The 27,330-nt window shown below is 48.9% G+C and overlaps 1 protein-coding gene across 1 annotated transcript in view; it reads right to left on the reverse strand.

Annotated features, from left to right (window-relative positions):
• The window catches only part of LOC143693231 (uncharacterized), a gene marked incomplete at its 5' end in the record, with an annotated part of 45,499 nt that overhangs the window by 12,472 nt on the left and 5,697 nt on the right, over positions 1–27,330 (reverse strand). Inside the window, 12 exon segments of the mRNA XM_077173220.1 lie at positions 119–249; positions 1,829–1,999; positions 4,398–4,590; positions 6,215–6,285; positions 6,287–6,378; positions 7,704–8,001; positions 9,228–9,442; positions 13,031–13,067; positions 13,069–13,242; positions 20,600–20,835; positions 21,939–21,949; positions 27,075–27,220. Coding sequence (XP_077029335.1) covers positions 119–249; positions 1,829–1,999; positions 4,398–4,590; positions 6,215–6,285; positions 6,287–6,378; positions 7,704–8,001; positions 9,228–9,442; positions 13,031–13,067; positions 13,069–13,242; positions 20,600–20,835; positions 21,939–21,949; positions 27,075–27,220 — 1,775 coding nt within the window.

Consider the following 27,330-nt stretch of genomic DNA (forward strand, 5'->3'; position numbering starts at 1 on the left):
AATTCTCAATTTTTCACCAATTTTCCTCAAATTTTCACCGATTTTCCTCAAATTTTCACCGATTTTTCCCAAATTTTCACTGATTTTCCCCAATTTCCCTCCCAGGTGTGTGTCTCACCTGGTGCAGGTGCCATCCAGCATGAAGTACCCTGTCCTGCAGGTGTCACACCTGTCCCCCACGCTGTTGTTCTGGCAGTTCACGCACACGGCCTGCGCCTCGCTGGGGCCCTCGGACACCCACGTGTGGATCTGCCAGGTGAGGGCACAGGTGTGTCCCAGGTATCCCCAGATGTGGCCCAGGTGTGCCCAGATTCCCAACTTCCCCTCCAAAACCCCAAATTTCCATCGATTTTCACCCAATTTTCCCCCATTTTCTCCCTCCCAGGTGTACCCAGCTGCCCCCAGGTACCCCCAGGTACCCCCAGCTGTGCCCAAATTCCCAATTTCCCCTCCAAAACCCCAAATTTCCATCGATTTTCACCAAATTTCTCCCTCCCAGGTGTGCCCAGGTGAGTGCTCAGGTGCCCCCAGGTGTGTCCAGGTATGTCCCAGGTATCCCCAGATGTGTCCCAGATGTGTCCCAGGTGTGCCCAAATTTCCATCGATTTTCACCCAATTTTGACCAAATTTTCACCAAACTTCCCCCCATTTTCTCCCTCCCAGGTGTGTCCAGGTGTCCCAAGGTGTGTCCCAGGTGCTCCCAAGTCCCCCCAGGTGTATCCCAGGTGTGCCCAGATGTGTCCCAGGTGTGCCCAGGTCCTCCCAGGTGCCCTCAGGTGTGCCCAGGTGTGCCCAAATTCCCAATTTCCCCTCCAAAACACCAAATTTCCATCGATTTTCACCAAATTTCCCCCGCCCAGGTGTGCCCAGGTGTGTCCCAGGTATCCCCAGGTGTGCCCAAATTCCCAACTTCCCCTCCAAAACCCCAAATTTTCACCAAATTTCCCCCATTTTCTCCCTCCCAGGTGTGCCCCAGGTATCCCCCAGGTCCCCTCAGTTGTGCCCAGGTGTGTCCAGATTCCCAACTTCCCCTCCAAAACCCCAAATTTCCATCGATTTTCTCCCCATTTTCTCCCTCCCAAGTGTGCCCAGGTGTGTCCCCAGGTGCCCTCAGGTCCCCCCAGGTGTGTCCCCAGATGGGCCCAGGTCCCCCCAGCTGTGTTCCCATGTGCCCCCAGCCATGCCCAGCTGTGTTTCCAGGTGCCCCCAGGTGTGTCCCAGGTGTGTCTGTCCCTCTTCAGGTGCCCCCAGCCATGCCCAGGTGTCCCCAGGTGTGTGCCCGGGTGTGTCCCATGTGTCCCCAGGTGTGTTCCCAGCTGTACCCAGGTATCTCCAGGTGTGTCCCAGGTCCCCCCAGCTGTGTCCCCAGGTCCCCCCAGGTGTACCCAGCTGCCCCCAGGTGTGTCCCACGTGCTCTAAGGTGTGTCCCAAGTCCCCCAGGTGTCCCCAGCTGTGTTCCCATGTGCCCCCAGCCATGCCCAGGTGCCCCCACCTGTGCCCAGCTGTCCCCAGGTGTGTCCTCAGCTGTCCTCAGCTGCCCCCAGGTGTGTCCCCAGGTGTGTCCCCACCCACCCCAGGTGTGTCCCCATCTGTCCCCAAGTGTGTCCCCATGCCCAGGTGTGTCCCCATCTGTCCCCAGGTGTGTCCCAGCCATGCCCAGCTGTGTCCCCATCTGTCCCCAGGTGTGTCCCCATCTGTCCCCAGGTGTGTCCCCATCTTTCCCCTGGTGTGTTCCCATGCCCAGCTGTGTTCCCATGCCCAGCTGTGTCCCCAGCTGTGTCCCCAGGTGTGTCCCCAGGTGTGTTCCCATCCGTCCCCGGGCTCTCACCAGGTGTGGCTCCAGGGGGTACCTGTCGGGCTCCCGGCGGTGCTGCTCCAGTTGGGCGCGGCTGACGCAGACGTCGGCGCGGTGCCGGCAGAAGGAGCGGCAGGGGAGGCAGGAGCCGCCCCCCAGGGCCGAGCCCACGAACAGCGGCCGGCACCGCTCGCACTGCGGGCCCTGCACAGGTGAGAGACAGGTGAGAACAGGTGCGTTACATGTGTGTGTTACAGGTGTGTTACAGGTGTGTTACAGGTGCTTTATGTGTGTTACATGTGTGTGTTACAGGTGTGTCACAGGTGTGTTACAGGTGAGGCAGGAGCCGCCCCCGAGGGCCGAGCCCACGAACAGCGGCCGGCACCGCTCACACTGAGGGCCCTGCGCAGGTGAGAGACAGGTGAGGGACAGGTGAGTCATATGTGTGTGTTCCAGGTGTGTTCCAGGTGTGTGTTCCAGGTGTGTTACAGGTGTGTCACAGGTGTGTTACAGGTGTGTGTCACAGGTGTGTTGCAGGTGTGTGTTACAGGTGTGTTACAGGGGAGGCAGGAACCCCCCGCCAGGGCGGAGCCCACGAACAGCGGCCGGCACCGCTCGCACTGCGGGCCCTGCACAGGTGAGCACAGGTGAGAACAGGTGAGCACAGGTGTGTGTTACATGTGTTACAGGTGTGTTCCAGGTGTGTTACAGGGGAGGCAGGAACCACCCCCGAGGGCTGAGCCCACAAACAGCGGCCGGCACCGCTCGCACCGCGGGCCCTGCACAGGTGAGAGACAGGTGAGGGACAGGTGTGTCACAGGTGTGTTACAGGTGTGTCACATGTGTGTGTTACAGGTGTGTGTTACAGGGGAGGCAGGAGCCGCCCCCGAGGGCCGAGCCCACGAACAGCGGCCGGCACCGCTCGCACTGCGGGCCCTGTGCAGGTGGGGACAGGTGAGATACAGGTGTTACATGTGTGTTACAGGTGTGTTACAGGTGCTATATGTGTGTTACAGGTGTGTGTTACAGGTGTGTGTTACATGTGTGTGCTACAGGTGTGTTACAGGTGTGTGTTCCAGGTGTGTTCCAGGTGTGTTACAGGGGAGGCAGGAGCCACCCCCGAGGGCCGAGCCCACAAACAGCGGCCGGCACCGCTCGCACTGCGGGCCCTGCACAGGTGGGGACAGGTGAGAACAGGTGTGTCACATGTGTGTGTCACAGGTGTGTTACATGTGTGTGTCACAGGTGTGTGTCACAGGTGTGTTCCAGGTGTGTTACAGGGGAGGCAGGAGCCACCCCCGAGGGCCGAGCCCACGAACAGCGGCCGGCACCGCTCGCACTGCGGGCCCTGCACAGGTGAGCACAGGTGAGAACATGTGCTACATGTGTGTTACAGGTGAGCACAGGTGTGTTACATGTGTGTGTTACAGGGGAGGCAGGAGCCGCCCCCGAGGGCCGAGCCCACGAACAGCGGCCGGCACCGCTCGCACTGCGGGCCCTGTGCAGGTGGGGACAGGTGTGTTACAGGTGTGTCTTACAGGTGTGTTACAGGGGAGGCAGGAACCGCCCCCGAGGGCCGAGCCCACGAACAGCGGCCGGCACCGCTCGCACTGCGGGCCCTGCACAGGTGAGAGACAGGTGAGCACAGGTGTGTTACAGGTGTGTCACGTGTGTGTCACAGGTGTGTTACAGGGGAGGCAGGAACCGCCCCCGAGGGCCGAGCCCACGAACAGCGGCCGGCACCGCTCGCACTGCGGGCCCTGCACAGGTGGGGACACGTGAGATACAGGTGAGAACAAGTGAGGACAGGTGAGGCAGGTAACCCCAGATGGAGCCCAGGTAACCCCACCTGGAGCCCAGGTAACCCCACCTGAGCTCACCTGGTGCTCACCTGGAACCCAGGTAACCCCATCTGGAGCCCCCCCAAGCTCACCTGGAGCCCAGGTAACCCCACCTGAGCTCACAGGTGCCCAGGTAACCCCATCTGAGCCCACCTGGAGTCCAGGTAACGCCCCCAGGAGCCCAGGTAACCCCACCAGAGCCCCCCTGAGCCCACCTGGAGCCCAGGAAACCCCACCTGAGCCCACCTGGTGCACACCTGGAGCCCAGGTAACCCCCCCAGGTGCCCAGGTAACCCCACCTGAGCTCATCTGGGTGTTCTTTATGCACCTAAGGCCCCTGAGCTCACCTGGAGCCCACCTGGATCCCAGGTAACCCCAATTGGAGCCCAGGTAACCCCACCTGAGCCCACCTGAGCTCACCTGGAGCCCAGGTAACCCCACCTGAGCCCCCCTGAGCCCATCTGGAGCCCAGGTAACCCCACCTGAGCCCCCCTGAGCCCATCTGGAGCCCAGGTAACCCCACCTGAGCCCACCTGGAGCTCACCTGAGCCCAGGTAACCCCAACTGGAGCCCAGGTAACCCCACCTGAGCCCCCCCCAGCTCACCTGGGTGTTGTTCATGCACCTGAGGCCCTCCCCTGAGCCCACCTGAGCCCACCTGGAGCCCAAGTAACCCCAATTGGAGCCCAGGTAACCTCACCTGAGCCCCCCCCAGCTCACCTGGGTGTTGTTCATGCACCTGAGGCCCCCCCCCCAGCTCACCTGGGTGTTGTTCATGCACCTGAGGCAGGTGTCCCGGTGGGTGGGGCCGGCGCAGTCGCTGTGGCCGTTGCAGGCGCAGGGCGTGGCGCAGTCCCCGCCCACGAAGCCGAAGTGGCAGCGGCACCTGTCGGGCTCCAGGCAGGTGCCATTGGCGCAGCCCTGGCGGCACACGGGGCGGCACTCACCTGTGCGGCTGCGAGAGACACACCTGGGTTACACCTGGGGTAGCTGGGATACACCTGGGATACACCTGAGATACACCTGAGACAGCTGGGATACACCTGGGATACACCTGAGATACACCTGAGACAGCTGGGATACACCTGGGGGACACCTGGGATACACCTGGGGCACACGGGGCGGCACTCACCTGTGCGGCTGCGAGAGACACACCTGGGTTACACCTGGGGAACAGCTGGGGACACCTGGGATACACCTGAGATACACCTGGGATACACCTGGGTTAGGGGGATACACCTGGGATACACCTGAGATACACCTGAGACAGCTGGGATACACCTGGGATACACCTGAGATACACCTCAGACAGCTGGGATACACCTGGGGGACACCTGGGATACACCTGGGGCACACGGGGCAGCACTCACCTGTGCAGCTGCAAAACACACCTGGGTTACACCTGGGGTAGCTGAGATACACCTGGGATACACCTGGGATACACCTGGGATACACCTGGGATACACCTGAGACAGCTGGGATACACCTGGGGGACACCTGGGATACACCTGGGGACACCTGGGGTAGGGGGGATACAGCTGGGATACACCTGGGGGACACCTGGGATACACCTGGGGCACACGGGGCGGCACTCACCTGTACGGCTGCGAGAGACACACCTGGGTTACACCTGGGGAACAGCTGGGGACACCTGGGTTAGGGGAACACACCTGAGATACACCTGGGTTACACCTGGGGAACACCTCGGATACACCTGGGGGACAGCTGGGTTAGGGGGACACACCTGGGGCACACGGGGCGGCACTCACCTGTGCGGCTGTGAGAGACACGTGGGTTAGGGGGGGACACCTGGGATACACCTGCGGACACCTGGGATACACCTGGGGGACACACCTGGGGTAGCTGAGATACTCCTGGGTTACACCTGGGGAACACCTGGGATAGCTGAGATACACCTGGGATACACCTGGGTTACACCTGGGTTAGGGGGACACACCTGAGATACCTGGGATAGATGAGATACACCTGGGGACACCTGGGTTAGGGGGACACACCTGGGATACACCGGGGGTAGATAAGATACACCTGGGGTAGCTGAGATACACCTGAGACACACCTGGGAGACACCTGAGATAAACCTGGGATCTGTCCCTGTCCCACCCAGGTGTGTCCCTCACCTGCCCAGGTGTGTCCCTGCCCCATCCAGGTGTGTCCCTGTCCCACCCTGGTGTGTCCCTGTCCCACCCTGGTGTGTCCCTTACCTGTCCAGGTGTGTCCCAGCCTTACCCAGGTGTGTCCCAGCCTTATCCAGGTGTGTCCCTCACCTGCCCAGGTGTGTCCCTGCCATATCCAGGTGTGTCCCTGCCATATCCAGGTGTGTCCCTCACCTATCCAGGTGTGTCCCAGCCTTATCCAGGTGTGTCCCAGCCCTATCCAGGTGTGTCCCTGTCCCATCCAGGTGTGTCCCTTACCTGTCCAGGTGTGTCCCAGCCTTATCCAGGTGTGTCCCAGCCTTATCCAGGTGTGTCCCTGCCCTACCCAGGTGTGTCCCAGCCCTATCCAGGTGTGTCCCAGCCTTATCCAGGTGTGTCCCTCACCCACCCAGGTGTGTCCCTCACCTGTCCAGGGTGTAGCCGGCCCTGCAGGTGCAGGTGAAGCCCTCAGGTAGGTCCTGGCACACCTGGCTGGGGGCCGCAGGTGTGGTGCCCGTTCTCGCACTCGTCCTCGGGGGGGCAGGTCAGGAAAGCCCAAATTCCGCCGGCCCCGCACGCCTGGGTCACACCTGGGGACAGGTAAACCTGGAAGTGAGGCCGGAATTATCCCAGAATTCCCAAAATACCCCCAAAACCCCCCTCAAAAATTCCCAAGAAATTCCCAAAAATTCCTCAAATCCCCAATTTTCCCAGTTCTCACCCCCCCTCGAGGCAGCGGCCGCCGCCATTTTGTCCCTGCCGGGCCCACCTGAGGCCCCCCAAAATCCCTTTTAAACCCCCCAAAAACTCCCTTTAATCGCCCCAAATCCCCCCCAAACCGACCCTAAAACATAAAAAAAAAATTCCCAAAAATTCCTCAAATCCCCAATTTTCCCAATTCTCATTTGCCGGGGCCCGCTGAGGTGCCGCCTCTAGGCAGCGGCGGCCGCCATTTTGTCCCCACCGGGCCCACCTGAGGGCCCCAAAATTCCCTTTTAAAACCCCCAAAACTCCCTTCAATTGCCCCAAATCCCCCCAAAACCACCTAAAAAATAAAAAAAAATTCCCAATAATTCCTCAAATCCCCAATTTTCCCAATTCTCATTTGCCGGGGCCCGCTGAGCTCCTGCCTCGAGGCAGTGGCGGCCGCCATTTTGTCCCCGCCGGGCCCACCTGAGGCCCCCCAAAATCCCTTTTAAATGCCCCAAAAACTCCCTTCAATCGCCCCAAAACCACCTCAAAAACTCCCCAAAAATTCCTGAAATCCCCAATTTTCCCAATTCTCCCCGTGCCGGGGCCCGCTGAGCCCCCGCCTCGAGGCAGCGGCCGCCGCCATTTTGTCCCCACCGGGCCCACCTGAGGCCCCCCAAAACCCTCCCGAAATTCCTTTTAAAACCCCCAAAACTCCCTTCAGTCGTCCCAAATCCCGCTCAAAAATTCCCAAAAAATTCCTCAAATCCCCAAATTTTCCCAATTCTCCCCGTGCTGGGGCCCGCTGAGCCCCGCCTTGAGGGAGCGGCGGCCGCCATTTTGTCCCCGCCGGGCCCACCTGAGGCCCCCAAAAAACTCTTTTAAACGCCCCAAACCCTCCTGAAATCCCTTTTAAATACCCCAAAACCCCTCAAAACCGACCCTAAAAATCCCAAAAATTCCTCAAATCCCTAATTTCCCCAATTCTCCCAGTGCCGGGGCCCGCTGAGCTCCCGCCTCGAGGCAGCGGCGGCCGCCATTTTGTCCCCGCCAGGCCCACCTGGGGCCCGCTGAGCCCCGCCTCAAGGCAGCGGCGGCCGCCATTTTGTCCCCGCCGGGCCGACCTGAGGCCCCCTAAAACCCCTTTTAAACGCCCCCAAACCGACCCTAAAAATTCCCCAAAAATTCCCAAAAATTCCTGAAATCCCCAATTTTCCCTCCTTACCGTGCCGGGGCCCGCTGAGCCCTCCCTCGAGGCAGCGGCCGCCTCCGTTGTGCCCCGCCCGGGCGCACCATCCGCAGCGGGGCCGCCTCAGGCACTCCGAGCACTGCGAGGCTCCCGCGCATTCCGGGGGAGGGCAGCGCTCGGCGACCCCTCCCCCACCGCCGGGGGGGACCCCTCCCCCACTCAGGGAAGGTGGGGGGAGCCCCCCGAAGGTTCCAGAAGCTCCCGAACCCCCCCGGAGGAGGCGGCCGCAACTTCCGGCCAGGCAGCGCAAAGGGGCGAAGGTGGGGCTGAGGCACTGGGGAGGAAAGGGTTAAAACGGGAGGGGTTAGGAATGGGCTGGAATGGCCTGGAATTCACCCAAAATGTCCTCAAAAAAAATCCCTGAAAGTCCTTAAAAACTGCCCCAAAAAACCCTCAAATAATCCTCAAAAAAATCCCTAAAAAATCCCCCCAAAATATCCCTGAAAAGCCCTCGAATAATCTTCAAATAATCAGGAAAAATCGAAAAAAAATCGAAAAAAAGGAGAAAAAATTCGGGAAAAATGAGGAAATATCAGAAAAAAATCAGAAAAAATCGAAATAAAATCAGAAAAAAAATCAGAAAAAAATCAGAAAAAAATCGAAAAACATGAGAAAAATATCACAAAAAATGAGAAAAAATTCGAAAATAAATCAGAAAGAAATCAGAAAAAAATCGAAATAAAATCAGAAAAAAATCGAAAAAATCGGAAAAAATTGAAATAAAATCAGAAAAAAATCTAAATAAATCGAAATAAATTTGGAAAAAAATGAGAAAAAAATCGAAAAAAAATCGGAAAAAATCGAAATAAAATCAGAAAAGAATGAGAAAAAAAATCGAAATAAAATTGGAAAAAATCAAAAAAATCAGAAAAAAAATCAGAAAAAATCAGAAAAAAATCGAAAAAATCGAAATAAATTTGGAAAAAAATCAGAAAAAAATCGAAAAAAATCGGGAAAAAATCGAAATAAAATCAGAAAAAAATCAGAAAAAACTGAGAAAAAAAATCGAAAAAAATGAGAAAAAAATCGAAATAAAATCGAAAAAAATGAGAAAAAAATCGAAATAAAATCGAAATAAAATCGGAAAAAAATCGAAATAAAATCGGAAAAAAATCGAAATAAAATCAGAAAAAAATCAGAAAAAACTGAGAAAAAAAATCGAAATAAATTGGAAAAAAATCGAATTAAAATCAGAAAAAAATCTAAATAAATCGAAATAAAATCCGAAAAAATCAGAAAAAAAATCGAAATAAAATTGGAAAAAAATCCGAAAAAAATCAGAAAAAAATAAAAAAATAATCAAAATAAAATCAGAAAAAGTGAAAATAAATCGAAATAAAATCGGAAAAAAATCGAAATAAAATCCGGAAAAAATCAGGAAAAAAACCCCGACAAAACCCGAAACAAAATAAGAAAAAAAATCAAAATAAAACCAGAAAAAACTGGAAATTAAACCGGAAAAAGGCGGGAAAGGAAAGACAACGCAACGCGTGTACCGACCTCGCCGAGGGCCAGGCTCCACAGGCAGTGCTGCCACCCCCCGTCAGCGCCGGGCGAGCTGAGGCAGGCGGGGCACGAGCGCTGGGCGTGGCACGGGCTGGGGCACGGCAGCGGCGGCGCCGACTCCACGGGCATGGGGGACACGTTGAGCAGGGAGTGGCTGAAACACGTCCAGTCGTAGCTGGGCTGCACGCTCAGGATGCGCCGCGTCTCGCCTGTAGGGAGTGAGGAAGAAATTCCCGAAAAATCCCCCGAAAAATCACATAAAATCCCACCAAAAATCCCCTAAAAAATCCCCCAAAAAATCCACAAAAAATTGCGAAAAATCCCCAAAAAATCCCCAAAAAATCCCAGAAAAATTGCGAAAAATTCCAAAAATCCACAAAAAATCCCCCCAAAAAATCCCCCAAAAATCCAAGAAAAATTGCGAAAAATCCCCAAAAAATCCAAGAAAATTTGCGAAAAATCCCCCAAAATCTACAAAAAAAAAATCCCTCAAAAATAGAAAAAAAATCACCCAACAAATCCCAAAAAATAAAAAAAAAATCCCCCCCAAAAATCCCACACAATAAAAAAATCCCCCCAAAAATCGTATAAAATCCCCCCAAAAAATCCCCCCCCAAAATCCCCCAAAAATGTTGAAAAAAATCCCGAAAAAATCAAAAAAATTCCAGGAAAATCGCCCCAAAAATCCCCAAAAGAATCCCGAAAAAATGCCGAAAAAATAAAAAAAAATCCAGGAAAATCGGGCCAAAAAATCCCGAAAAAAATCCTGAAAAAAATCCCCCAAAAATTGCGAAAAATCCCCAAAAAATCCAAGAAAAATTGCGAAAAATCCCCCAAAAAATCCTATAAAATCCCCCCCAAAAAATCCCCCCAAATATTCCCCAAAATAAAAAAATCCCCAAAATATCCCCAAAAAAATAAAAAAATCCCCCCCCAAAATCCCCAAAAAAAATAAAAAAAATCCCCCAAAAAATCCTATAAAATCCCCCCCAAAATCCCCTAAAAATCTCCCCAAAGAATTCCCATAAAAATCCCTCAAAAAATCCCAAAAAATTCCAAAAAAATCCCCAAAAATTCTACAAAAAATGCTCAAAATTAGAAAAAAAATCTCAAAAAAAATCTCAAAAGAAACCCCAAAAATCCCTCCAAAAATCCCCAAAAAATGCCAAAAATTCCGGCAAAATCGCCCAAAGAAATCCCCAAAAAATCCCGAAAAAAAATCCCCCCCAAAAAAAAAAATCTGTCAAAATAGCGCAAAAAATCCCCCAAAAAATCCCGAAAGAAATCCCCCAAAAATGGCAAAAATGCTGCCAAAATAGCCCAAAAAATCCCCCAAAAATCCCGAAAGAAATCCGCCAAAAAAATAAAATAAAAAAATCTACGAAAATCGGGCAAAAAAATAAAAAAAAAATCCCGGAAAAATGCCCGAAAAATAAAAAAATTCCAGGAAAATCGGCCCAAAAAATCCCCAAAAAATCCCCATAAAATCCTACCAAAAATGCTCAAAATTTACAAAAAAAATCTCAAAAATATCGTGAAAAATCCCCATAAAATCCCCCCCCCAAAAATCCCCAAAAATCCTGAAAAAAAATCCCGAAAAAATGGCAAAAATTCCAGGAAAATCGGCCCAAAAATCCCCAAAATCCCTCTAAAAATTCCCAAAAAAATCCCTCAAAAAATCCCAAAATAAATCACCCCAAAAAATCTCCTAAAAAATGCCCCCAAAAAATCCCCCAAAAAAACCCAAAAGAAATCCGCAAAAAATCCCGAAAAAAATCCCCCAAAAATCAAAAAAAATTCCAGGAAAATCGCCCCAAAAATCCCCCCCAAAAAATCCCCTCAAAAATCCCGCCCAAAAAAATCTGTAAAAAATCCCTCAACAAATCCCCCAAAAATCCGGAAAAAAATCCTGAAAAATCCCTAAAAAATCCCAAAGAATCCCCTAAAAATCCCCCAAAAATCTGCAAAAAATCCCCCCCCCAAAAAACCCCAAAAATCCCCCTCAAAATGCCCCAAAAAATCCTAAAAATCCCTCAAAAAATCCCCAAAAAATCACAAAAAATCGTCGAAAAAAATGCTCAAAATTAGAAAAAAAATTTAAAAAATTCGCGAAAACACCCTCCAAAATATCCCCAAAAAATCCCCTAAAATCCCCCCCACAAATACCCCCAAACTTGCCCAAAATTTTCCAAAATCCCGCCCAAAATCTCCCAAAATCCCGATTTTTCCAGCAATTTCCCTCACCCGTCCTCTTGAACTGCCGCGTCCACATGCAGCACGGAAAATCCCCAAAAAATCCCCCCCAAAAAAAACCCCAAAAAATCTGCAAAAATCCCAAAAGATCCGCAAAATGCTACAAAAAAAAACCTCCAAAAAATCACAGAAAATCCCCCCCAAAAAACTCCAAAACATCCCCAAAAAATCCCCCAAAAATATGCAAGAAATCCCCCCCCAAATCCCCTAAAAATCCCCGAAAATCCTACAAAAAATGCTCAATATTTTAAGAAAAATTAAAAAAAAACCCCAAAAAAATCCACAAAAACCCCCCCAAAAAACCCGTAAAAAATCCCCTAAAAATCCCCATAAAATTCCCCCCATAAAATCCACCCAAAATCTCCCAAAATCCCGATTTTTCCAGCAATTTCCCTCACCCGTCCTCTTGAACTGCCGCGTCCACATGCAGTGTGGAAAATCCCTCAAATATTCCCCAAAAAAAACCGTAAAAAATCCCCCAAAAATATGCAAGAAATCCCCCCCCAAAATCCCCTAAAAATCCCCGAAAATCCTACAAAAAATGCTCAATATTTTAAGAAAAATTTAAAAAAAAACCCAAAAAAAATCCACAAAAACCCCCCAAAAAACCCGTAAAAAATCCCCTAAAAATCCCCATAAAATTCCCCCCATAAAATCCACCCAAAATCTCCCAAAATCCCGATTTTTCCAGCAATTTCCCTCACCCGTCCTCTTGAACTGCCGCGTCCACATGCAGTGTGGAAAATCCCTCAAATATTCCCCAAAAAAAAACCGTAAAAAATCCCCCAAAAAATCGTGAAAAATCCCCCAAAAATCTGCAAAGTATCCCAAAAAAAATCTGCAAAGTATCCCAAAAAAATCCCCCCAAAAATCCTGTAAAAAATCCACATAAAATTCCCCCAAAAAATCCCAACAAACGCCCCAAAAAATCCCCTCCAAAAATCCACAAAATTTAAATAAAAATCTGAAAAAAATCCTCAAAAAAACCTCAAAAAAATCCGCAAAAAATCCTCAAAAAACCCCGTAAAAAATCCCAAAAATTCCCAAAAAATCCCCCCACAAAAACACCCAAAATCCCGCCCAAAATTGCCCAAAATCCCGCCCAAAATTGCCCAAAATCCCGATTTTTCCAGCAATTTCCCTCACCCGTCCTCTTGAACTGCCGCGTCCACATGCAGCACGGAAAATCCCCAAAAAATCCCCCCCAAAAAAACCCCAAAAAATCTGCAAAAATCCCAAAAGATCCGCAAAATGCTACAAAAAAAAACCTCCAAAAAATCACAGAAAATCCCCCCCAAAAAACTCCAAAACATCCCCCAAAAATCCCCCAAAAATATGCAAGAAATCCCCCCCCCAAATCCCCTAAAAATCCCCGAAAATCCTACACAAAATGCTCAATATTTTAAGAAAAATTTTAAAAAAAACCCCAAAAAAATCCACAAAAACCCCCCAAAAAACCCGTTAAAAAATCCCCTAAAAATCCCCATAAAATTCCCCCCATAAAATCCACCCAAAATCCCGATTTTTCCAGCAATTTCCCTCACCCGTCCTCTTGAACTGCCGCGTCCACATGCAGCGCCCGGCGCTGTGCGCAGCGCGGGCAGTCGGGGGCCCCGCACGCGGCCTCGCTGCAGTTCTGGGCCGCGCGCACCTCGCGCTGGTTGATGCGGCAATCGTTCTCCCGGCGGCAGCTGGAGCCCGCCGCGATGCACGCCCCCTCCGGGCAGTTCGTGCACCACTTGCACCGAGGGGGACCCTGCGGAACGAGGTTTGGGGGAAAAAACGGTGAAATTCGGTGAAAAAACGGCGAAATTCGGTGAAAAAACGGCGAAAATCGGTGGGAAAATGGCGATTTTCTGTGGAGAAATGGGGATTTTCTGTGGGATTTTCTGTGGAGAAATGGCGATTTTCTGTGGAGGTTTTGGGGTCTCACAGGCTCTTGGGTTTCTGAGATATAGGGTAAAGGGAGTTTTGGGTGGAAAAATGGGGATTTTGGGTGGAAAAATGGGGATTTTGGGGAGGTTTAGGGGTGTCAGGGCGGTTTTGGGGTCTCCGGGCTCGTTCTCCCGGCGGCAGCTGGAGCCCGCCGCGATGCACGCCCCCTCCGGGCAGTTCGTGCACCACTTGCACCGAGGGGGACCCTGCGGAACGAGGTTTGGGGGAAAAAACGGTGAAATTCGGTGAAAAAACGGCGAAAATCGGTGGGAAAATGGCGATTTTCTGTGGAGAAATGGGGATTTTCTGTGGGATTTTCTGTGGAGAAATGGGGATTTTCTGTGGAGGTTTTGGGGTCTCACAGGCTCTTGGGTTTCTAAGATTGAGGTTAAAGGGAGTTTTGGGTGAAAAAATGGGGATTTTGGGTGGAAAAATGGGGATTTTGGGGAGGTTTAGGGGTGTCAGGGCGGTTTTGGGGTCCCGGGCTCGTCCTCCCGGCGGCAGCTGGAGCCCGCCGCGATGCACGCCCCCTCCGGGCAGTTCGTGCACCACTTGCACCGAGGGGGACCCTGCGGAACGAGGTTTGGGGGAAAAAACGGCGAAATTCGGTGAAAAAACGGTGAAATTCGGTGAAAAAACGGCGAAAATCGGTGAAAAAAACGGCGAAAATCGGTGAAAAAAATGGCGATTTTCTGTGGGATTTTCTGTGAGAAATGGTGATTTTCTGTGGAGGTTTTGGGGTCTCACAGGGTCTTGGGTTACTAAGATTGAGGTTAAAGGGAGTTTTGGGTGGAAAAATGGGGATTTTGGGTGGGAAAATGGGGATTTTGGGGAGGTTTTGGGGTCCCGGGCTCGTTCTCCCGGCGGCAGCTGGAGCCCGCCGCGATGCACGCCCCCTCCGGGCAGTTCGTGCACCACTTGCACCGAGGGGGACCCTGCGGAAGGAGTTCGGGAAAAAAAACGGTGAAATTCGGTGAAAAAACGGCGAAAATCGGTGAAAAAATGGCGAAAATCGGTGAAAAAATGGCGATTTTCTGTGGAGAAATGGGATTTTCTGTGGGATTTTCTGTGGAGAAATGGGGATTTTCTGTGGAGGTTTTGGGGTCTCACAGGGTCTTGGGTTACTAAGATTGAGGTTAACAGGAATTTTGAGTGAAAATATTGGAGTTTTGGGAAAAAAAAACCCCTGAAATTTGGTGAAAAAACGGCGAAATTCGGTGGAGAAATGGGGATTTTCTGTGGAAAAATGGAGATTTTCTGTGGAGGTTTTGGGGTCTCACAGGCTCTTGGGTTTCTAAGATTGAGGTTAAAGTGGGTTTTGGGTGGAAAAATGGGGATTTTGGGTGGAAAAATGGGGATTTTGGGGAGGTTTTGGGGGTCTCCGGGCTCGTTCTCCCGGCGGCAGCTGGAGCCCGCCGCGATGCACGCCCCCTCCGGGCAGTTCGTGCACCACTTGCACCGAGGGGGACCCTGCGGAAGGAGTTCGGGAAAAAAAACCGGTGAAATTCGGTTGAAAAAACGGCGAAAATCGGTGAAAAAATGGCGATTTTCTGTGGGATTTTCTGTGGAGAAATGGGGATTTTCTGTGGAGGTTCTGGGGTCTCACAGGCTCTTGGGTTTCTGAGATTGAGGTTAAAGTGGGTTTTGGGTGAAAATACTGGTGTTTTGATGAAAAAAAACCCGGTGAAATTTGGTGAAAAACCGTCGATTTTCTGTGGAGAAAGTGGCGATTTTGTGTGGAGAAATGGGGATTATCTGTGGAAAAATGGGGATTTTCTGTGGAGGTTTTGGGGTCTCACAGGCTCTTGGGTTTCTGAGATTGAGGGTAAAGGGAGTTTTGGGTGGAAAAATGGGGATTTTGGGGAGGTTTTGGGGTCTCCGGCTCGTTCTCCCGGCGGCAGCTGGAGCCCGCCGCGATGCACGCCCCCTCCGGGCAGTTCGTGCACCACTTGCACCGAGGGGGACCCTGCGGAACGAGGTTTGGGGGAAAAAACGGCGAAATTCGGTGAAAAAATGGCGAAAATCGGTGGAAAATGGCGATTTTCTGTGGAGAAATGGGGATTTTCTGTGGGATTTTCTGTGGAGAAATGGGGATTTTCTGTGGAGGTTTTGGGGTCTCACAGGCTCTTGGGTTTCTGAGATTGAGGGTAAAGGGAGTTTTGGGTGGAAAAATGGGGATTTTGGGTAAAAAACCCGGGGATTTTTTGTGGAATAAACGGCGATTTTGGAGGAGGTTTTAGGGGGTCTCAGGAAGGTCTCACAGGGTCTTAGGTTTCTAAGATTGGGATTAAAGGGAGTCTTTGGGTGGAAAAACGGGGATTTTGGGTGGAAAACCAGCGATTTTCTGTGGAAAAAGTGGGGATTTTGGGTGGAAAAATGGGGATTTTGGGGAGGTTTTGGGGGTCTCCGGGCTCGTTCTCCCGGCGGCAGCTGGAGCCCGCCGCGATGCACGCCCCCTCCGGGCAGTTCGTGCACCACTTGCACCGAGGGGGACCCTGCGGAACGAGGTTTGGGGGAAAAAACGGTGAAATTCGGTGAAAAAACGGCGAAATTCGGTGAAAAAACGGCGAAAATCGGTGGAAAAATGGCGATTTTCTGTGGAGAAATGGGGTTTTTCTGTGGGATTTTCTGTGGAGAAATGGGATTTCTGTGGATTTTCTGTGGAGGTTTTGGGATCTCAAAGGGTCTTGGGTTTCTAAGATTGTGGTTAAAGGAGTTTTGGGTGAAAATATTGGATTTTGGGTAAAAAAAATGGGGATTTTTGGTGAAAAAACGGTGATTTTCTGTGGAGAAAGTGGGGATTTTCTGTGGGATTTTCTGTGGAGAAATGGTGATTTTCTGTGGAGGTTTTGGGGTCTCACAGGCTCTTGGGTTTCTGAGATTGAGGTTAAAGGGAGTTTTGGGTGGAAAAATGGGGATTTTGGGTAAAAAACCCGGGGATTTTCTGTGGAGAAATGGGGATTTTCTGTGGGATTTTCTGTGGAAAAATGGGGATTTTGGGTAAAAAAATGGGATTTTTGGTGAAAAAACGGTGATTTTCTGTGGAGAAATGGGGATTTTCTGTGGAGGTTTTGGGGTCTCACAGGCTCTTGGGTTTCTAAAATTGGGACTAAAGGGAGTTTTGGGTGGAAAAATGGGGATTTTGGGAAAAACTGGGGGAAGAATGGGAAATAAATCAGATTTTAGGGGGTTTTTGGTGAAAAAATTGGGATTTTCCGTGGAAAAATGGGCATTTTTGGTGGAAAATGGGGATTTTGGGAACAAAAATGGGGATTTTGGGGTGTTTATTGGGTATTTTTGGGTTATTTTGGGGATAATTTTGGGCCAGTTTTGGGGTGGTTTTGGGGCTGATTTGGGATATTTTGGGGATAATTTTGGGGTATTTTTGGGCTATTTTAGGCGGGATTTTTTTGATATTTTGGGGCTATTTTTGGGCTGGTTTTAGGCTATTTTGGGGCTATTTTTGGGGTTATTTTAGGTGGGATTTTTTGGATATTTTTGGGCTATTTTGGTCTGGTTTTGGGGTATTTTGGACCTATTTTAGTTGTGATTTTTTAGATTTTTTGGGCTATTTTTGGGGCTATTTTAGGTGGGATTTTTTGGATATTTCGGGGCTATTTTGGGGCTGGTTTTGGGCTGTTTTTGGGGTATATTTTGGGTGGGATTTTTTGGACATTTCAGGGCCATTTTGGGGCTGGTTTTGGGCTATTTTTGGGCTATTTTAGGGCTGGTTTTGAGCTATTTTGGGGCTGGTTTTGGGCTTGTTATGGGGGGTTTTTGGGCTGTTTTTGTGCTATTTTGGGGCTGGTTTTGGGCTGTTTTTGGGGGTTTTTTTGGACATTTTTGGGCTATTTTGGGGCTGGTTTTGGGGCTGGTTTTGGACATTTTGGGGCTGGTTTTGGGCTGGTTTTGGGGCTATTTTTGAGCTATTTTTGGGCTGGTTTTGGGGGGTTTTTTTGGACATTTTGGGGCTATTTTGGGGCTGGTTTTGTGCTATTTTGGGGCTGTTTTTGGGCTATTTTTGAGCTGTTTTTTGGGCGTTTCTGGGGCTGTTTTTGGGGTATTTTGGGGCTGTTTTGGGGGCTATTTTGGGGCTATTTTTGAGCTGTTTTTTGGGCTGTTTTTGGGGCGGTTTTGTGCTATATTGGGGCTATTTTGGGGCTATTTTTGGGCTGGTTTTGGGCTGTTTTTGGGCTGTTTTTGAGCTATTTTTGAGCTGTTTTGGGGCTGTTTTTGGGGGGTTTTTTTTGGACATTTTGGGGCTATTTTGGGGCTGGTTTTGGGCTATTTTGGGGCTGGCTTTGGGCTGTTTTTGGGGTTATTTTAGGTGGGATTTTTTGGCTATTTTTGAGCTATTTTTATGCTATTTTGGGGCTGTTTTTGGGCTGGTTTTGGGCTGTTTTTTGGGCTGTTTTTGGGCTATTTTTGTGCTGTTTTTTGGGCTGTTTTTGGGGTCTCACCGGGTCCCCCAGCGGGTGCTGGGCCAAGCATTCGCTGCAGCTCCGGAGGCGCCGGCACTCGAGGGGGTCCCGTGGGGAGGGGGCGCAAGGGGAGGGGATGGGGGAGCACCCCAGCCTGCAGGCGGCATTTGCATCTCATTTGCATCTCATTTGCATCTCATTTGCATCTCATTAGCGCCCCCAAAAAAACCCCACCCCACCCCAAATAAAATCTGCCCCAAATTCTGTCAAAACCTCCCCAAAATCCTCTTTAAACCCCCCCCCCAGGGACCCTCAAATTTCTCCCCAAATCCCCCCAAAATCCAATTTCTCCCTAAAATCGCCCCCAAATCCCTCCCAATCCCCCCAAATCCCTTTTAAATCCCCTTTAAATCCCCCAAATCCCCTTTAAAGCCCCCAAATCCCCTTTAAATCCACTTTAAATCCCCTTAAATCCCTTTAAATCTCCCAAATCCCCTTTAAATCCCCTTTAAATCCCCCAAATTTCCTTTAAATCCCTTTAAATCCTTTAAATCCCCTTTAAATCCCCAAATCCCCTTTAAATCCCCTTTAAATCCCCCAAATCCCCTTTAAATCCCCTTTAAATCCCCTTTGAAGCCCCCAAATCCCCTTTAAATCCCCAAATCCACTTTAAATCCCCTTTAACCCCATTTAACCCCCAAAATCCCCATTTTTTCCCAAAATCCTCATTTTTCACCCCATTTTTTCCAAAAAATCCCCATTTTTTTCCCAAAATCCCCAATTTTCACCGGATTTTTTCCCCAAATCCCATTTTTCCCAAAATCCCCATTTTTCCCCCCATTTTTCCCAAAATCCCCTTTTTCACCGATTTTTTTCCCAAAATCCCCATTTTTTACCCCATTTTTCCCCAAAATCCCCGATTTTCACCGGATTTTTTCCCAAAATCCCCATTTTTCCCCAAAAATCCCCATTTTTCCCCAAAATCCCCATTTTCACCCATTTTTTCCCCAAATCCCATTTTTCACCAGATTTTCACCCCATTTTTCCCAAAATCCCCATTTTTTTCTCAAAATCCCCGATTTTCACCGGATTTTTTCCCAAAATCCCCTTTTTCCCCCCCTTTTTTTTGCCCAAAATCCCCATTTAACACCCCCAAAATCATCATTTTTCACCGGATTTTTTCCCCAAATCCCCATTTTTTCCCAAAATCCCCAATTTTCACCCCATTTTTAATGGGATTTTTTCCCAAAATCCCTGTTTTTCACCATTTTTTCCCCAAAAATTCCCATTTTTTTCCCCAAAATCCCCCAGTTTTCACCGGATTTTCACCGGATTTTCTCCCCAAATCCCATTTTTCACCCCATTTTTTCCCCAAATCCCCATTTTTCCCCCCATTCCTCACCTCTCTGCCTCCCTGGCCCCCCGGCACTGCCCCCCACACCAGGCACAGGCGCCGCCTTTAAACCCCCCCAAAATCCCCTTTAAACGCCCCAAAATCCCCGATTTTCACCGGATTTTTTCTTCAAATCCCCATTTTTTCCCCCAAATCCCCATTTTTTCCCAAAGTCCCCATTTTTCACCGGATTTTTTCCCAAAAATCCCCATTTTTTTTTCCCAAAATCCCCATTTTTCACCCCATTTTTCCCCAAAATCCCCAATTTTCACCGGATTTTCACGGGATTTTTTCCCAAAATGCTCATTTTACCCCATTTTTTTATTCCAAAATCCCCGTTTTTCACTGGATTTTCACCGGATTTTTCCCCCAAATCCCCATTTTTAACAGGATTTTTTCCCCAAATCCCCATTTTTCCCCATTTTTTCTCCAAATCCCCATTTTCCCCCCATTTTTCCCCCCAATCCTCACCTCTCTGCCTCCCTGGCCCCCCGGCACTGCCCCCCACACCAGGCGCAGGCGCCCCCTTTAAACGCCCCCAAAATCCCCAATTTTCACCCGATTTTCACTGGATTTTTCCCCAAAAATCCCCGATTTTTCCCCAAAAATCCCCATTTTTTCCCAAAATCCCCATTTTTTCCCCAAATCCCCATTTTTTCCCCAAATCCCCGTTTTTCTCCCCAATCCTCACCTCTGGGCCTCCAGGGCCCCCCACACCAGGCGCAGGTGCCGCCCTTTAAAACCCCCCCCAAAATCCCCAATTTTCACTGGATTTTCTCCCCAAATCCCCATTTTTAATGGGATTTTCTCCCCAAATCCCCATTTTTACCCCATTTTTTCCCCAAATCCCCGTTTTTTCCCCCAATCCTCACCTCTCTGCCTCCCTGGCCCCCGGCACTGCCCCCACACCAGGCGCAGGCAGCCCCTTTAAAACCCCCCCAAAATCCCCCCAAAATCCCCAATTTTCACCGGATTTTCTCCCTAAATCCCCATTTTTTCCCCAAATCCCCATTTTTCCCCCCCATTCCTCACCTCTCTCCCTCCCTGGCCCCCCAGCAGTGCCCCCTTTAAACAGCCCCAAAATCCCCAATTTTCACCCAATTTTCACCGGATTTTCTCCCCAAATCCCCATTTTTAATGGGATTTTTTCCCCCAAATCCCATTTTTCACCCTTTTTTCCCCCCATTCCTCACCTCTCTGCCTCCCTGGCCCCCCTGCATTGCCCCCACACCAGGCAACAGGCGGCCCCTTTAAACCCCCCCCAAAATCCCCAATTTTCACCCAATTTTCACCGTATTTTTCCCCAAAAATCCCCGTTTTTTCCCAAATCCCCATTTTTCACCATTTTTCTCCCCATTCCTCACCTCTCTGCCTCCCTGGCCCCCCGGCACTGCCCCCCCACACCAGGCACAGGCGGCCCCGGAGCCGTTGCAGCGCTGGGGGTCGGGCAGGGCCCCGCAGGGCTCGGGGGGCACCCGCAGCACCCAGAGCCCCCCCAGGGCGGCGCCGTTGAAGCCCCCGGAGATGAAGAGGAGACCCCCGAGCTCGGCCAGGGCGTGGCCAACGGAGCCCGGCATGGGGGGGCCCACCACTGATGGGTCTGGGGAAAAATCAGAGTTTTGGTGAGTAAAATATGACAAAAATCCCCCCAAAATCCCATAAAAGTCCCATAAAATTCAGCCAAAAATTGCACTAAAATTCCGCAAAAAATTCCCCTAAAATCGCCTCAAAATCCCCTAAAATAGTCTCAAAATTCCCCAAAATCCGCTAAAAATCCCTCCTAAAATCGCCTCAAAATTCCCCCAAAATCCTCCCAAAAATCCCCTAAAAATCCCTCCTAAAATCGCCTCAAAATTCCCCCAAAATCATCTCAAAATTCTCCCAAAATCGCCTCAAAATTCCCCCAAAATCGTCTCAAAATTTCCCTAAAAATCCCCAAAATTTCTTCAAAATCGCCTCAAAATTTCCCTAAAATTGCCTCAAAATCCCCCCAAAATCGTCTCAAAATTCTCCCTAAAATCGCCTCAAAATTCCCCCAAAATCGTCTCAAAATTCTCCTAAAATCGCCTCAAAATTCCCACAAAATCTCCCAAAAAATTCCCCTAAAATCGACTCAAAATTCCCCCAAAATTCTCCTAAATTCCCGCTAAAAATCCCCCCAAAATTCCCTCAAAATTCCACCAAAAATTCCCATGAAATTCAGCCAAAAATTCCCATAAAATCCCACCAAAAATTGCCCTAAAATTCCACAAAAAATTCCCCCTAAAATCGTCTCAAATTCGCCAAAAATTCCCCTAAAAATCCCCCCAAAATCCCCTAAAAATTCCCCCTAAATTCCCCTAAAAATCCCTGCTAAAATTGCCTCAAAATTCCCCCAAAATCGTCTCAAAATTCCCCTAAAAATCCCCCAAAATTTCTTCAAAATCGCCTCAAAATTTCCCTAAAATCGCCTCAAAATCCCCCAAAATTGTCTCAAAATTCCCCCCAAATCCCGCTAAAAATCCCCCCTAAAATCACCTTCAAATCCCCCCAAAATTCCCCCAAAATTCCTTCAAAATCGCCTCAAAATTCCTCAAAATTCCCCTAAAATTGCCCCAAAATCGCCTCAAATCCCCCCAGGGCATTGGGGACCCCAGAGCCCCCCCAGGACCCCCCGAGCTCGGCCAGGGCGTGGCCAATGGAACCCGGCATGGGGGGGCCCACCACTGATGGATCTGGGGAGAAAAATCGGATTTTGGTGAGTAAAAAATGCCCTAAATTCCCCCAAAATTGCCCTAAAATTGCCCTAAAATGGCACCAAAAATTCCCATAAAATTCAGACAAAAATTGCACTAAAATTCCCCCAAAATCCCCTAAAAGTCCTCCCAAAATCCCCTAAAAATCCCTCCCAAAATCCCCCCAAAATCCCCCTAAAATCCCCTAAAAATCCCTCCTAAAATCGCCTCAAAATTCCCCCAAAATATCCTAAAAATCCCTCCTAAAATTGCCTCAAAATTCCCCCAAAATCCCCTAAAAATCCCTCCTAAAATCGCCTCAAAATCCCCCCTAAAATCGCCTCAAAATTCCCCCAAAATATCCTAAAAATCCCTCCTAAAATCGCCTCAAAATTCCCCCAAAATCGTCTCAAAATTCCCCCTAAAATCACCTCAAAATTCCCCCAAAATCCCCCTAAAATTCCCCCAAAATTCCTTCAAAATCACCTCAAAATTCCCTCAAAATCCCCCTAAAATTGCCCCAAAATCGCCTCCAAATCCCCCCAGGGCATTGGGGACCCCCAGAGCCCCCCCAGGACCCCCCGAGCTCGGCCAGGGCGTGGCCAATGGAGCCCGGCATGGGGGGCCCAGCACTGATGGGTCTGGGGGGAAAAAAAGAGGATTTTTGGTGAGTAAAAAAATGCTAAAATTCCCCCCAAAATTGCCCTAAAATTCCACCAAAAATTCCCATAAAATTCAGACAAAAAATTCCCATAAAATTCAGCCAAAATTCTGCCAAAATTCCCCTAAGATTCCAAAAATTCTCCCCTAAAAATCCCCCAAAATCGTCTCAAAATTCCCCCCAAAATCCACTCGAATTTTCACACAAAATCACCCTAAAAATCCCCCAAAAATTCCCTCGAAATCCCCCCTAAAATCCCCCCCAAATCCCTCAAAAATTCCCCTAAAATTCCCACCAAAAATTCCCCCAAAATTCTGCCAAAATTCCTCTAAGATTCCACCAAATCCCCCCAAGAAATCCCCCAAAATCGCCTCAAAATCCCCCTAAAATCACCTCAAAGTCCCCCCTAAAATTCCCCCCAAATCCCCCTAAAAATCCCCCTGAAATTCCCCTAAAAAACCCAAAATCCCCTCAAAATCCCCCCAAAATCGCCTCAAAATTCTCCCAAAATCCCCTAAAAATCCCCCCTAAAATCGCCTCAAAATTCCCCCAAAATCCTCCCAAAATTCCCTAAAAATCCTCCCAAAAAATCCCCCCAAAATTCCCTCAAAATTCCACCAAAAATTCTCCCTAAAATCACCTCAAAATGCTCCCTAAAATCACCTCAAAATTCTCCCAAAATCGCCTCAAAATTCTCCCAAAATCCCCCTAAAAATCCCCCAAAAATTGCCCTAAAAATCCCCCCAAAATTCCGTCAAAATTCCCTCAAATCTCCCCAAAAATCCGCCCAAAATTGCCCTAAAATTCAGCCAAAAATTCCCATAAAATTCCCATAAAATTTCGCCAAAATTCCCATAGAATTTCCCTAAGATTCTAAAAATTCTCCCCCAAAAAATCCCCTAAAATTGCCTCAAAATCCCCCCAAAATTCCCCCAAAATTCCTTCAAAAGCGCCTCAAAATCTCCCCAAAATTCCCTCAAAATCCCTTAAAATTGCCTCAAAATTCCCCAAAAAATCCCCCCAAAATTGCCCTAAAAAAACCCCAAAAATCTCCCTAAAATCGCCTCAAAATTCTCCCAAAATCCCCCTAAAAATCCCCAAAAATTGCCCTAAAAATCCCCCCAAAAAACCCCAAAATCCCCTCAAAGTTCCCCAAAAATCCCCCAAAATTCCCCCCAAAACTCCCCCAAAATTCCACCAAAATTGCCCTAAAATTCAGACAAAAATTGCACTAAAATTCCACCAAAAATTCCCCTAAAATTCCACCAAAAATTCCCATAAAATTCTGACAAAATTCCCCTAAGATTCCAAAAATTCTGCCCAAAAATTCCTCAAAATCGCCTCAAAATTCCCCCTAAAATCCCCCAAAATCCCCCAAAGTTCCGCTAAAATTCAGCCAAAAATTCCCCTAAAATTCCACCAAAATCCCTAAAAATCCCTCTAAAATCGCCTCAAAATTCCCCCCAAATCCCCTCAAAATTCCGCCTAAAATCGTCTCAAAACTGCCCCAAAATTCCCCCAAAATCCCCTCAAAAGTCCCCTAAAATTCCCTAAAAATCCCCCTAAAATCGCCTCAAATTTCCCCCTAAAAATCCCCTAAAATTCCCCCAAAATCGCCTCAAAATTCCCCTAAAATTCAGCCAAGAATTGCCCAAAAATTCTGCCAAATTTTCCCTAAGAGTCTAAAAATTGTCCTCAAAAAATCCCCCAAAATCGTCTCAAAATCCCCCCAAAACTCCACCAAAAATTGCCCTAAAATTCCCATAAAATTACGCCGAAAATTGCCCTAAAATTCCGCAAAAAATTCCCCTAAAATCGCCTCAAAATCCCCCCAAAATCGTCTCAAAATTCCCCTAAAAAACCCCAAAAAATACCCCTAAATTCCCCTAAAAATCCCCCCAAAATCCCCTAAAAATCCCCCCAAAATCGTCTCAAAATTCCCTCAAATGGCACCAAAAATTCTCCCTAAAATCGCCTGAAAATTCTCCCAAAATCGCCCTAAAAATCCCCCCAAAATTGCCCTAAAAATCCCCCCAAAAAACCCCAGAATCCCCTCAAAGTTCCCCAAAAATCCCCCCAAAATTCCCCCCAAAATTCCCCCAAAATTCCACCAAAAATTCCCCTAAAAATCCACCAAAATTGCCCTAAAATTCCCATAAAATTTTGCCAAAATTCCCCTAAGATTCCAAAAATTCTTCTCAAAAAATCCCCCAAAATCGCCTCAAAATTCCCCCAAAATCCCCTAAAAATCCCCCCAAAATTCCTCCAGAATTCCCTAAAATGGCACCAAAAATTCCATAAAATTCCGCCAAAATTCCCCTAGGATTGCACCAAATCCCCCCTAAAATCGACTCAAAATTCCCCTAAAATTGCACCAAAAATTGCCCTAAATTCCACAAAAAATTCCCCTAAAATTCCAAAAAATCCCCCCAAAATCGCCCTAAAAAAACCCAAAATCCCCCTAAAATTCCACCAAAAATTGGGCGTAAAATTCCACAAAAAAATTCCCCTAAAATCGCCTCAAAATCCCCCCAAAATCCCCTAAAATCGTCTCAAAATTCCCGCAAAATTCCCCTAAAAATCCCCCTAAATTCCCCTAAAAATTCCCTAAAAAAACCCTAAAAATCCCTCCTAAAATCGCCTCAAAATTCCCCCTAAAAATCCCCCTAAAATTCCCCCAAAATCCCCCCAAAATCGTCTCAAAATTCCCCCAAAATCCCCCCAAAATTCCCCTAAAATTCCCCTAAAAATCCCCCTCAAAAAACCCCAAAATTCTCCCTAAAAATCCCCCTAAAATCCCCCCCAAAATCTTCCTAAAAATCCCCTCAAAATTCCCACAAAATCGCCCTAAAAATCCCCCAAAATCGTCTCAAAATTCCCCCAAAATTCTCCCAAAATCCCTAAAAATCCCCTAATAATTCCCTCAAAAAAACCCAAAATCCCCTAAAAAAACCTCAAAATTCCCCCTAAAAATCCCCCAAAATTCCCCCAAAATCCCCTCAAAATTCCCCCAAATCCCCTTCAAAAAACCCCAAAATTTCCCCCTTATTTTCCTCCCTAATTTTCCCATTTTTCCTCATTTTTCACACCAAATTTCACCCAAATTTCACCCAAATTTCACCCAATTTTCACCCAATTTTCACCCAAATTTCGCCCACCCCCATTTTGGAACCCCCAAATTTCCCTGAGACCCCTCCCCAAATTTCGGGGACCCCAAACCCCTCCCCTCCCTCAATCCCCCAGCCCATTTCCCCCCCTATTTTCCCCATTTTTCCTCATTTTTCACCCAAATTTTTGCCCAATTTTCCCCCAATTTCTCCCACTCCCCATTTTGGAACCCCCAAATTTCTGTGAGACCCCTCCCCAAATTGGGGGGACCCCAAATCCCCTCCCTCCCTCAAGCCCCCAGCCCCATTTCCCCCCTTATTTTCCCATTTTTCCTCATTTTTCACCCAAATTCCGCCAATTTTCACCAAATTTTCACCCAATTTTCGCCCACACCCCATTTTTACCCCCTGATTTCCACAGACCCCTCCCCAAATTGGGGGAACCCCAAACCCCTCCCTCCCCCAATCCCCCAGCCCCCATATTCCCCCTTATTTCCCCATTTTTCCCTCATTTTTCACCCAAATTTTCCCCCGATTTTCACCCAATTTTCACCAAATTTCGCCCACTTCCCATTTTGGAACCCCCAAATTTCCCTGAGACCCCTCCCCAAATTGGGGGGACCCCAAACCCCTCCCCTCCCCCAATCCCCCAGCCCCATTTCCCCCCTTATTTCCCCCCTTTATTTTCCCATTTTTCCTCATTTTTCACCCAAATTTCCACCAATTTTCTCCCACCCCCCATTTTTAACCCCCTGATTTCCACAGACCCCTCCTCAATTTCGGGACCCCAAATCTTGCCCAGGCCTGAAGCCCCCAGCCCCATTTCTTGCCTCAATTTCCCCATTTTCCCTCATTTTTCACCCCAAATTTCGCCCAAATTTCACCCAAATTTCCCCCAATTTTCCCCCAATTTTCTCCCACTCCCCATTTCCGACCCCCCCCAATCCCTGAGACCCCTCCCCAAATTGGGGGGACCCCAATCCTCACCCTCAAAGCCCCCAGCCCCATTTCCCCCCTTATTTTCCCATTTTTCCTCATTTTTCACCCAAATTTTGCCCGATTTTCCCACAAATTTTGCCCAATTTTCCCCCAATTTTCGCCCACCCCCCATTTTGGGACCCCCCAATCCCTGAGACCCCTCCCCAAATCGGGGGCACCCCAAATCCTCCCTCCCCCAATCCCCCAGCCCCATTTCTTGCCTCAATTTCCCCATTTTCCCTCATTTTTCACCCAATTTTCCCCCGATTTTCACCCAAATTTCGCCCGATTTTCCCCCAATTTTCGCCCACCCCCCCATTTCCGACCCCCCCCGACCCGTGGGACCCCCTCCCCGAATTGGGGGGACCCCAAATCTCACCGCTGTGGGGGGGGCAGGATCCAGGTGTTGCAGCGGATCTGGTAGAGCAGGACCTCGTTGCTGAAATCGCTGCGGTCGCTGCGGCCCCCGACCACCACCAGGGTGTCCCCGAGGACGGCGGCGGCGTGGAAATAGTGGGGGCGGGGCTGGGGGGGAGGGGAGGAACCTTAGAGACCCCTCCCCAAAAAATCCCGAAAGCTCAGCCCCAAAAAACCCCAAAAAACCCAAAAAACCCGCCCAAAATTGGAAAAAAAAT

The sequence above is a fragment of the Agelaius phoeniceus genome, unplaced genomic scaffold, assembly GCF_051311805.1.
Source record: "Agelaius phoeniceus isolate bAgePho1 unplaced genomic scaffold, bAgePho1.hap1 Scaffold_416, whole genome shotgun sequence".
Taxonomy (NCBI): domain Eukaryota; kingdom Metazoa; phylum Chordata; class Aves; order Passeriformes; family Icteridae; genus Agelaius; species Agelaius phoeniceus.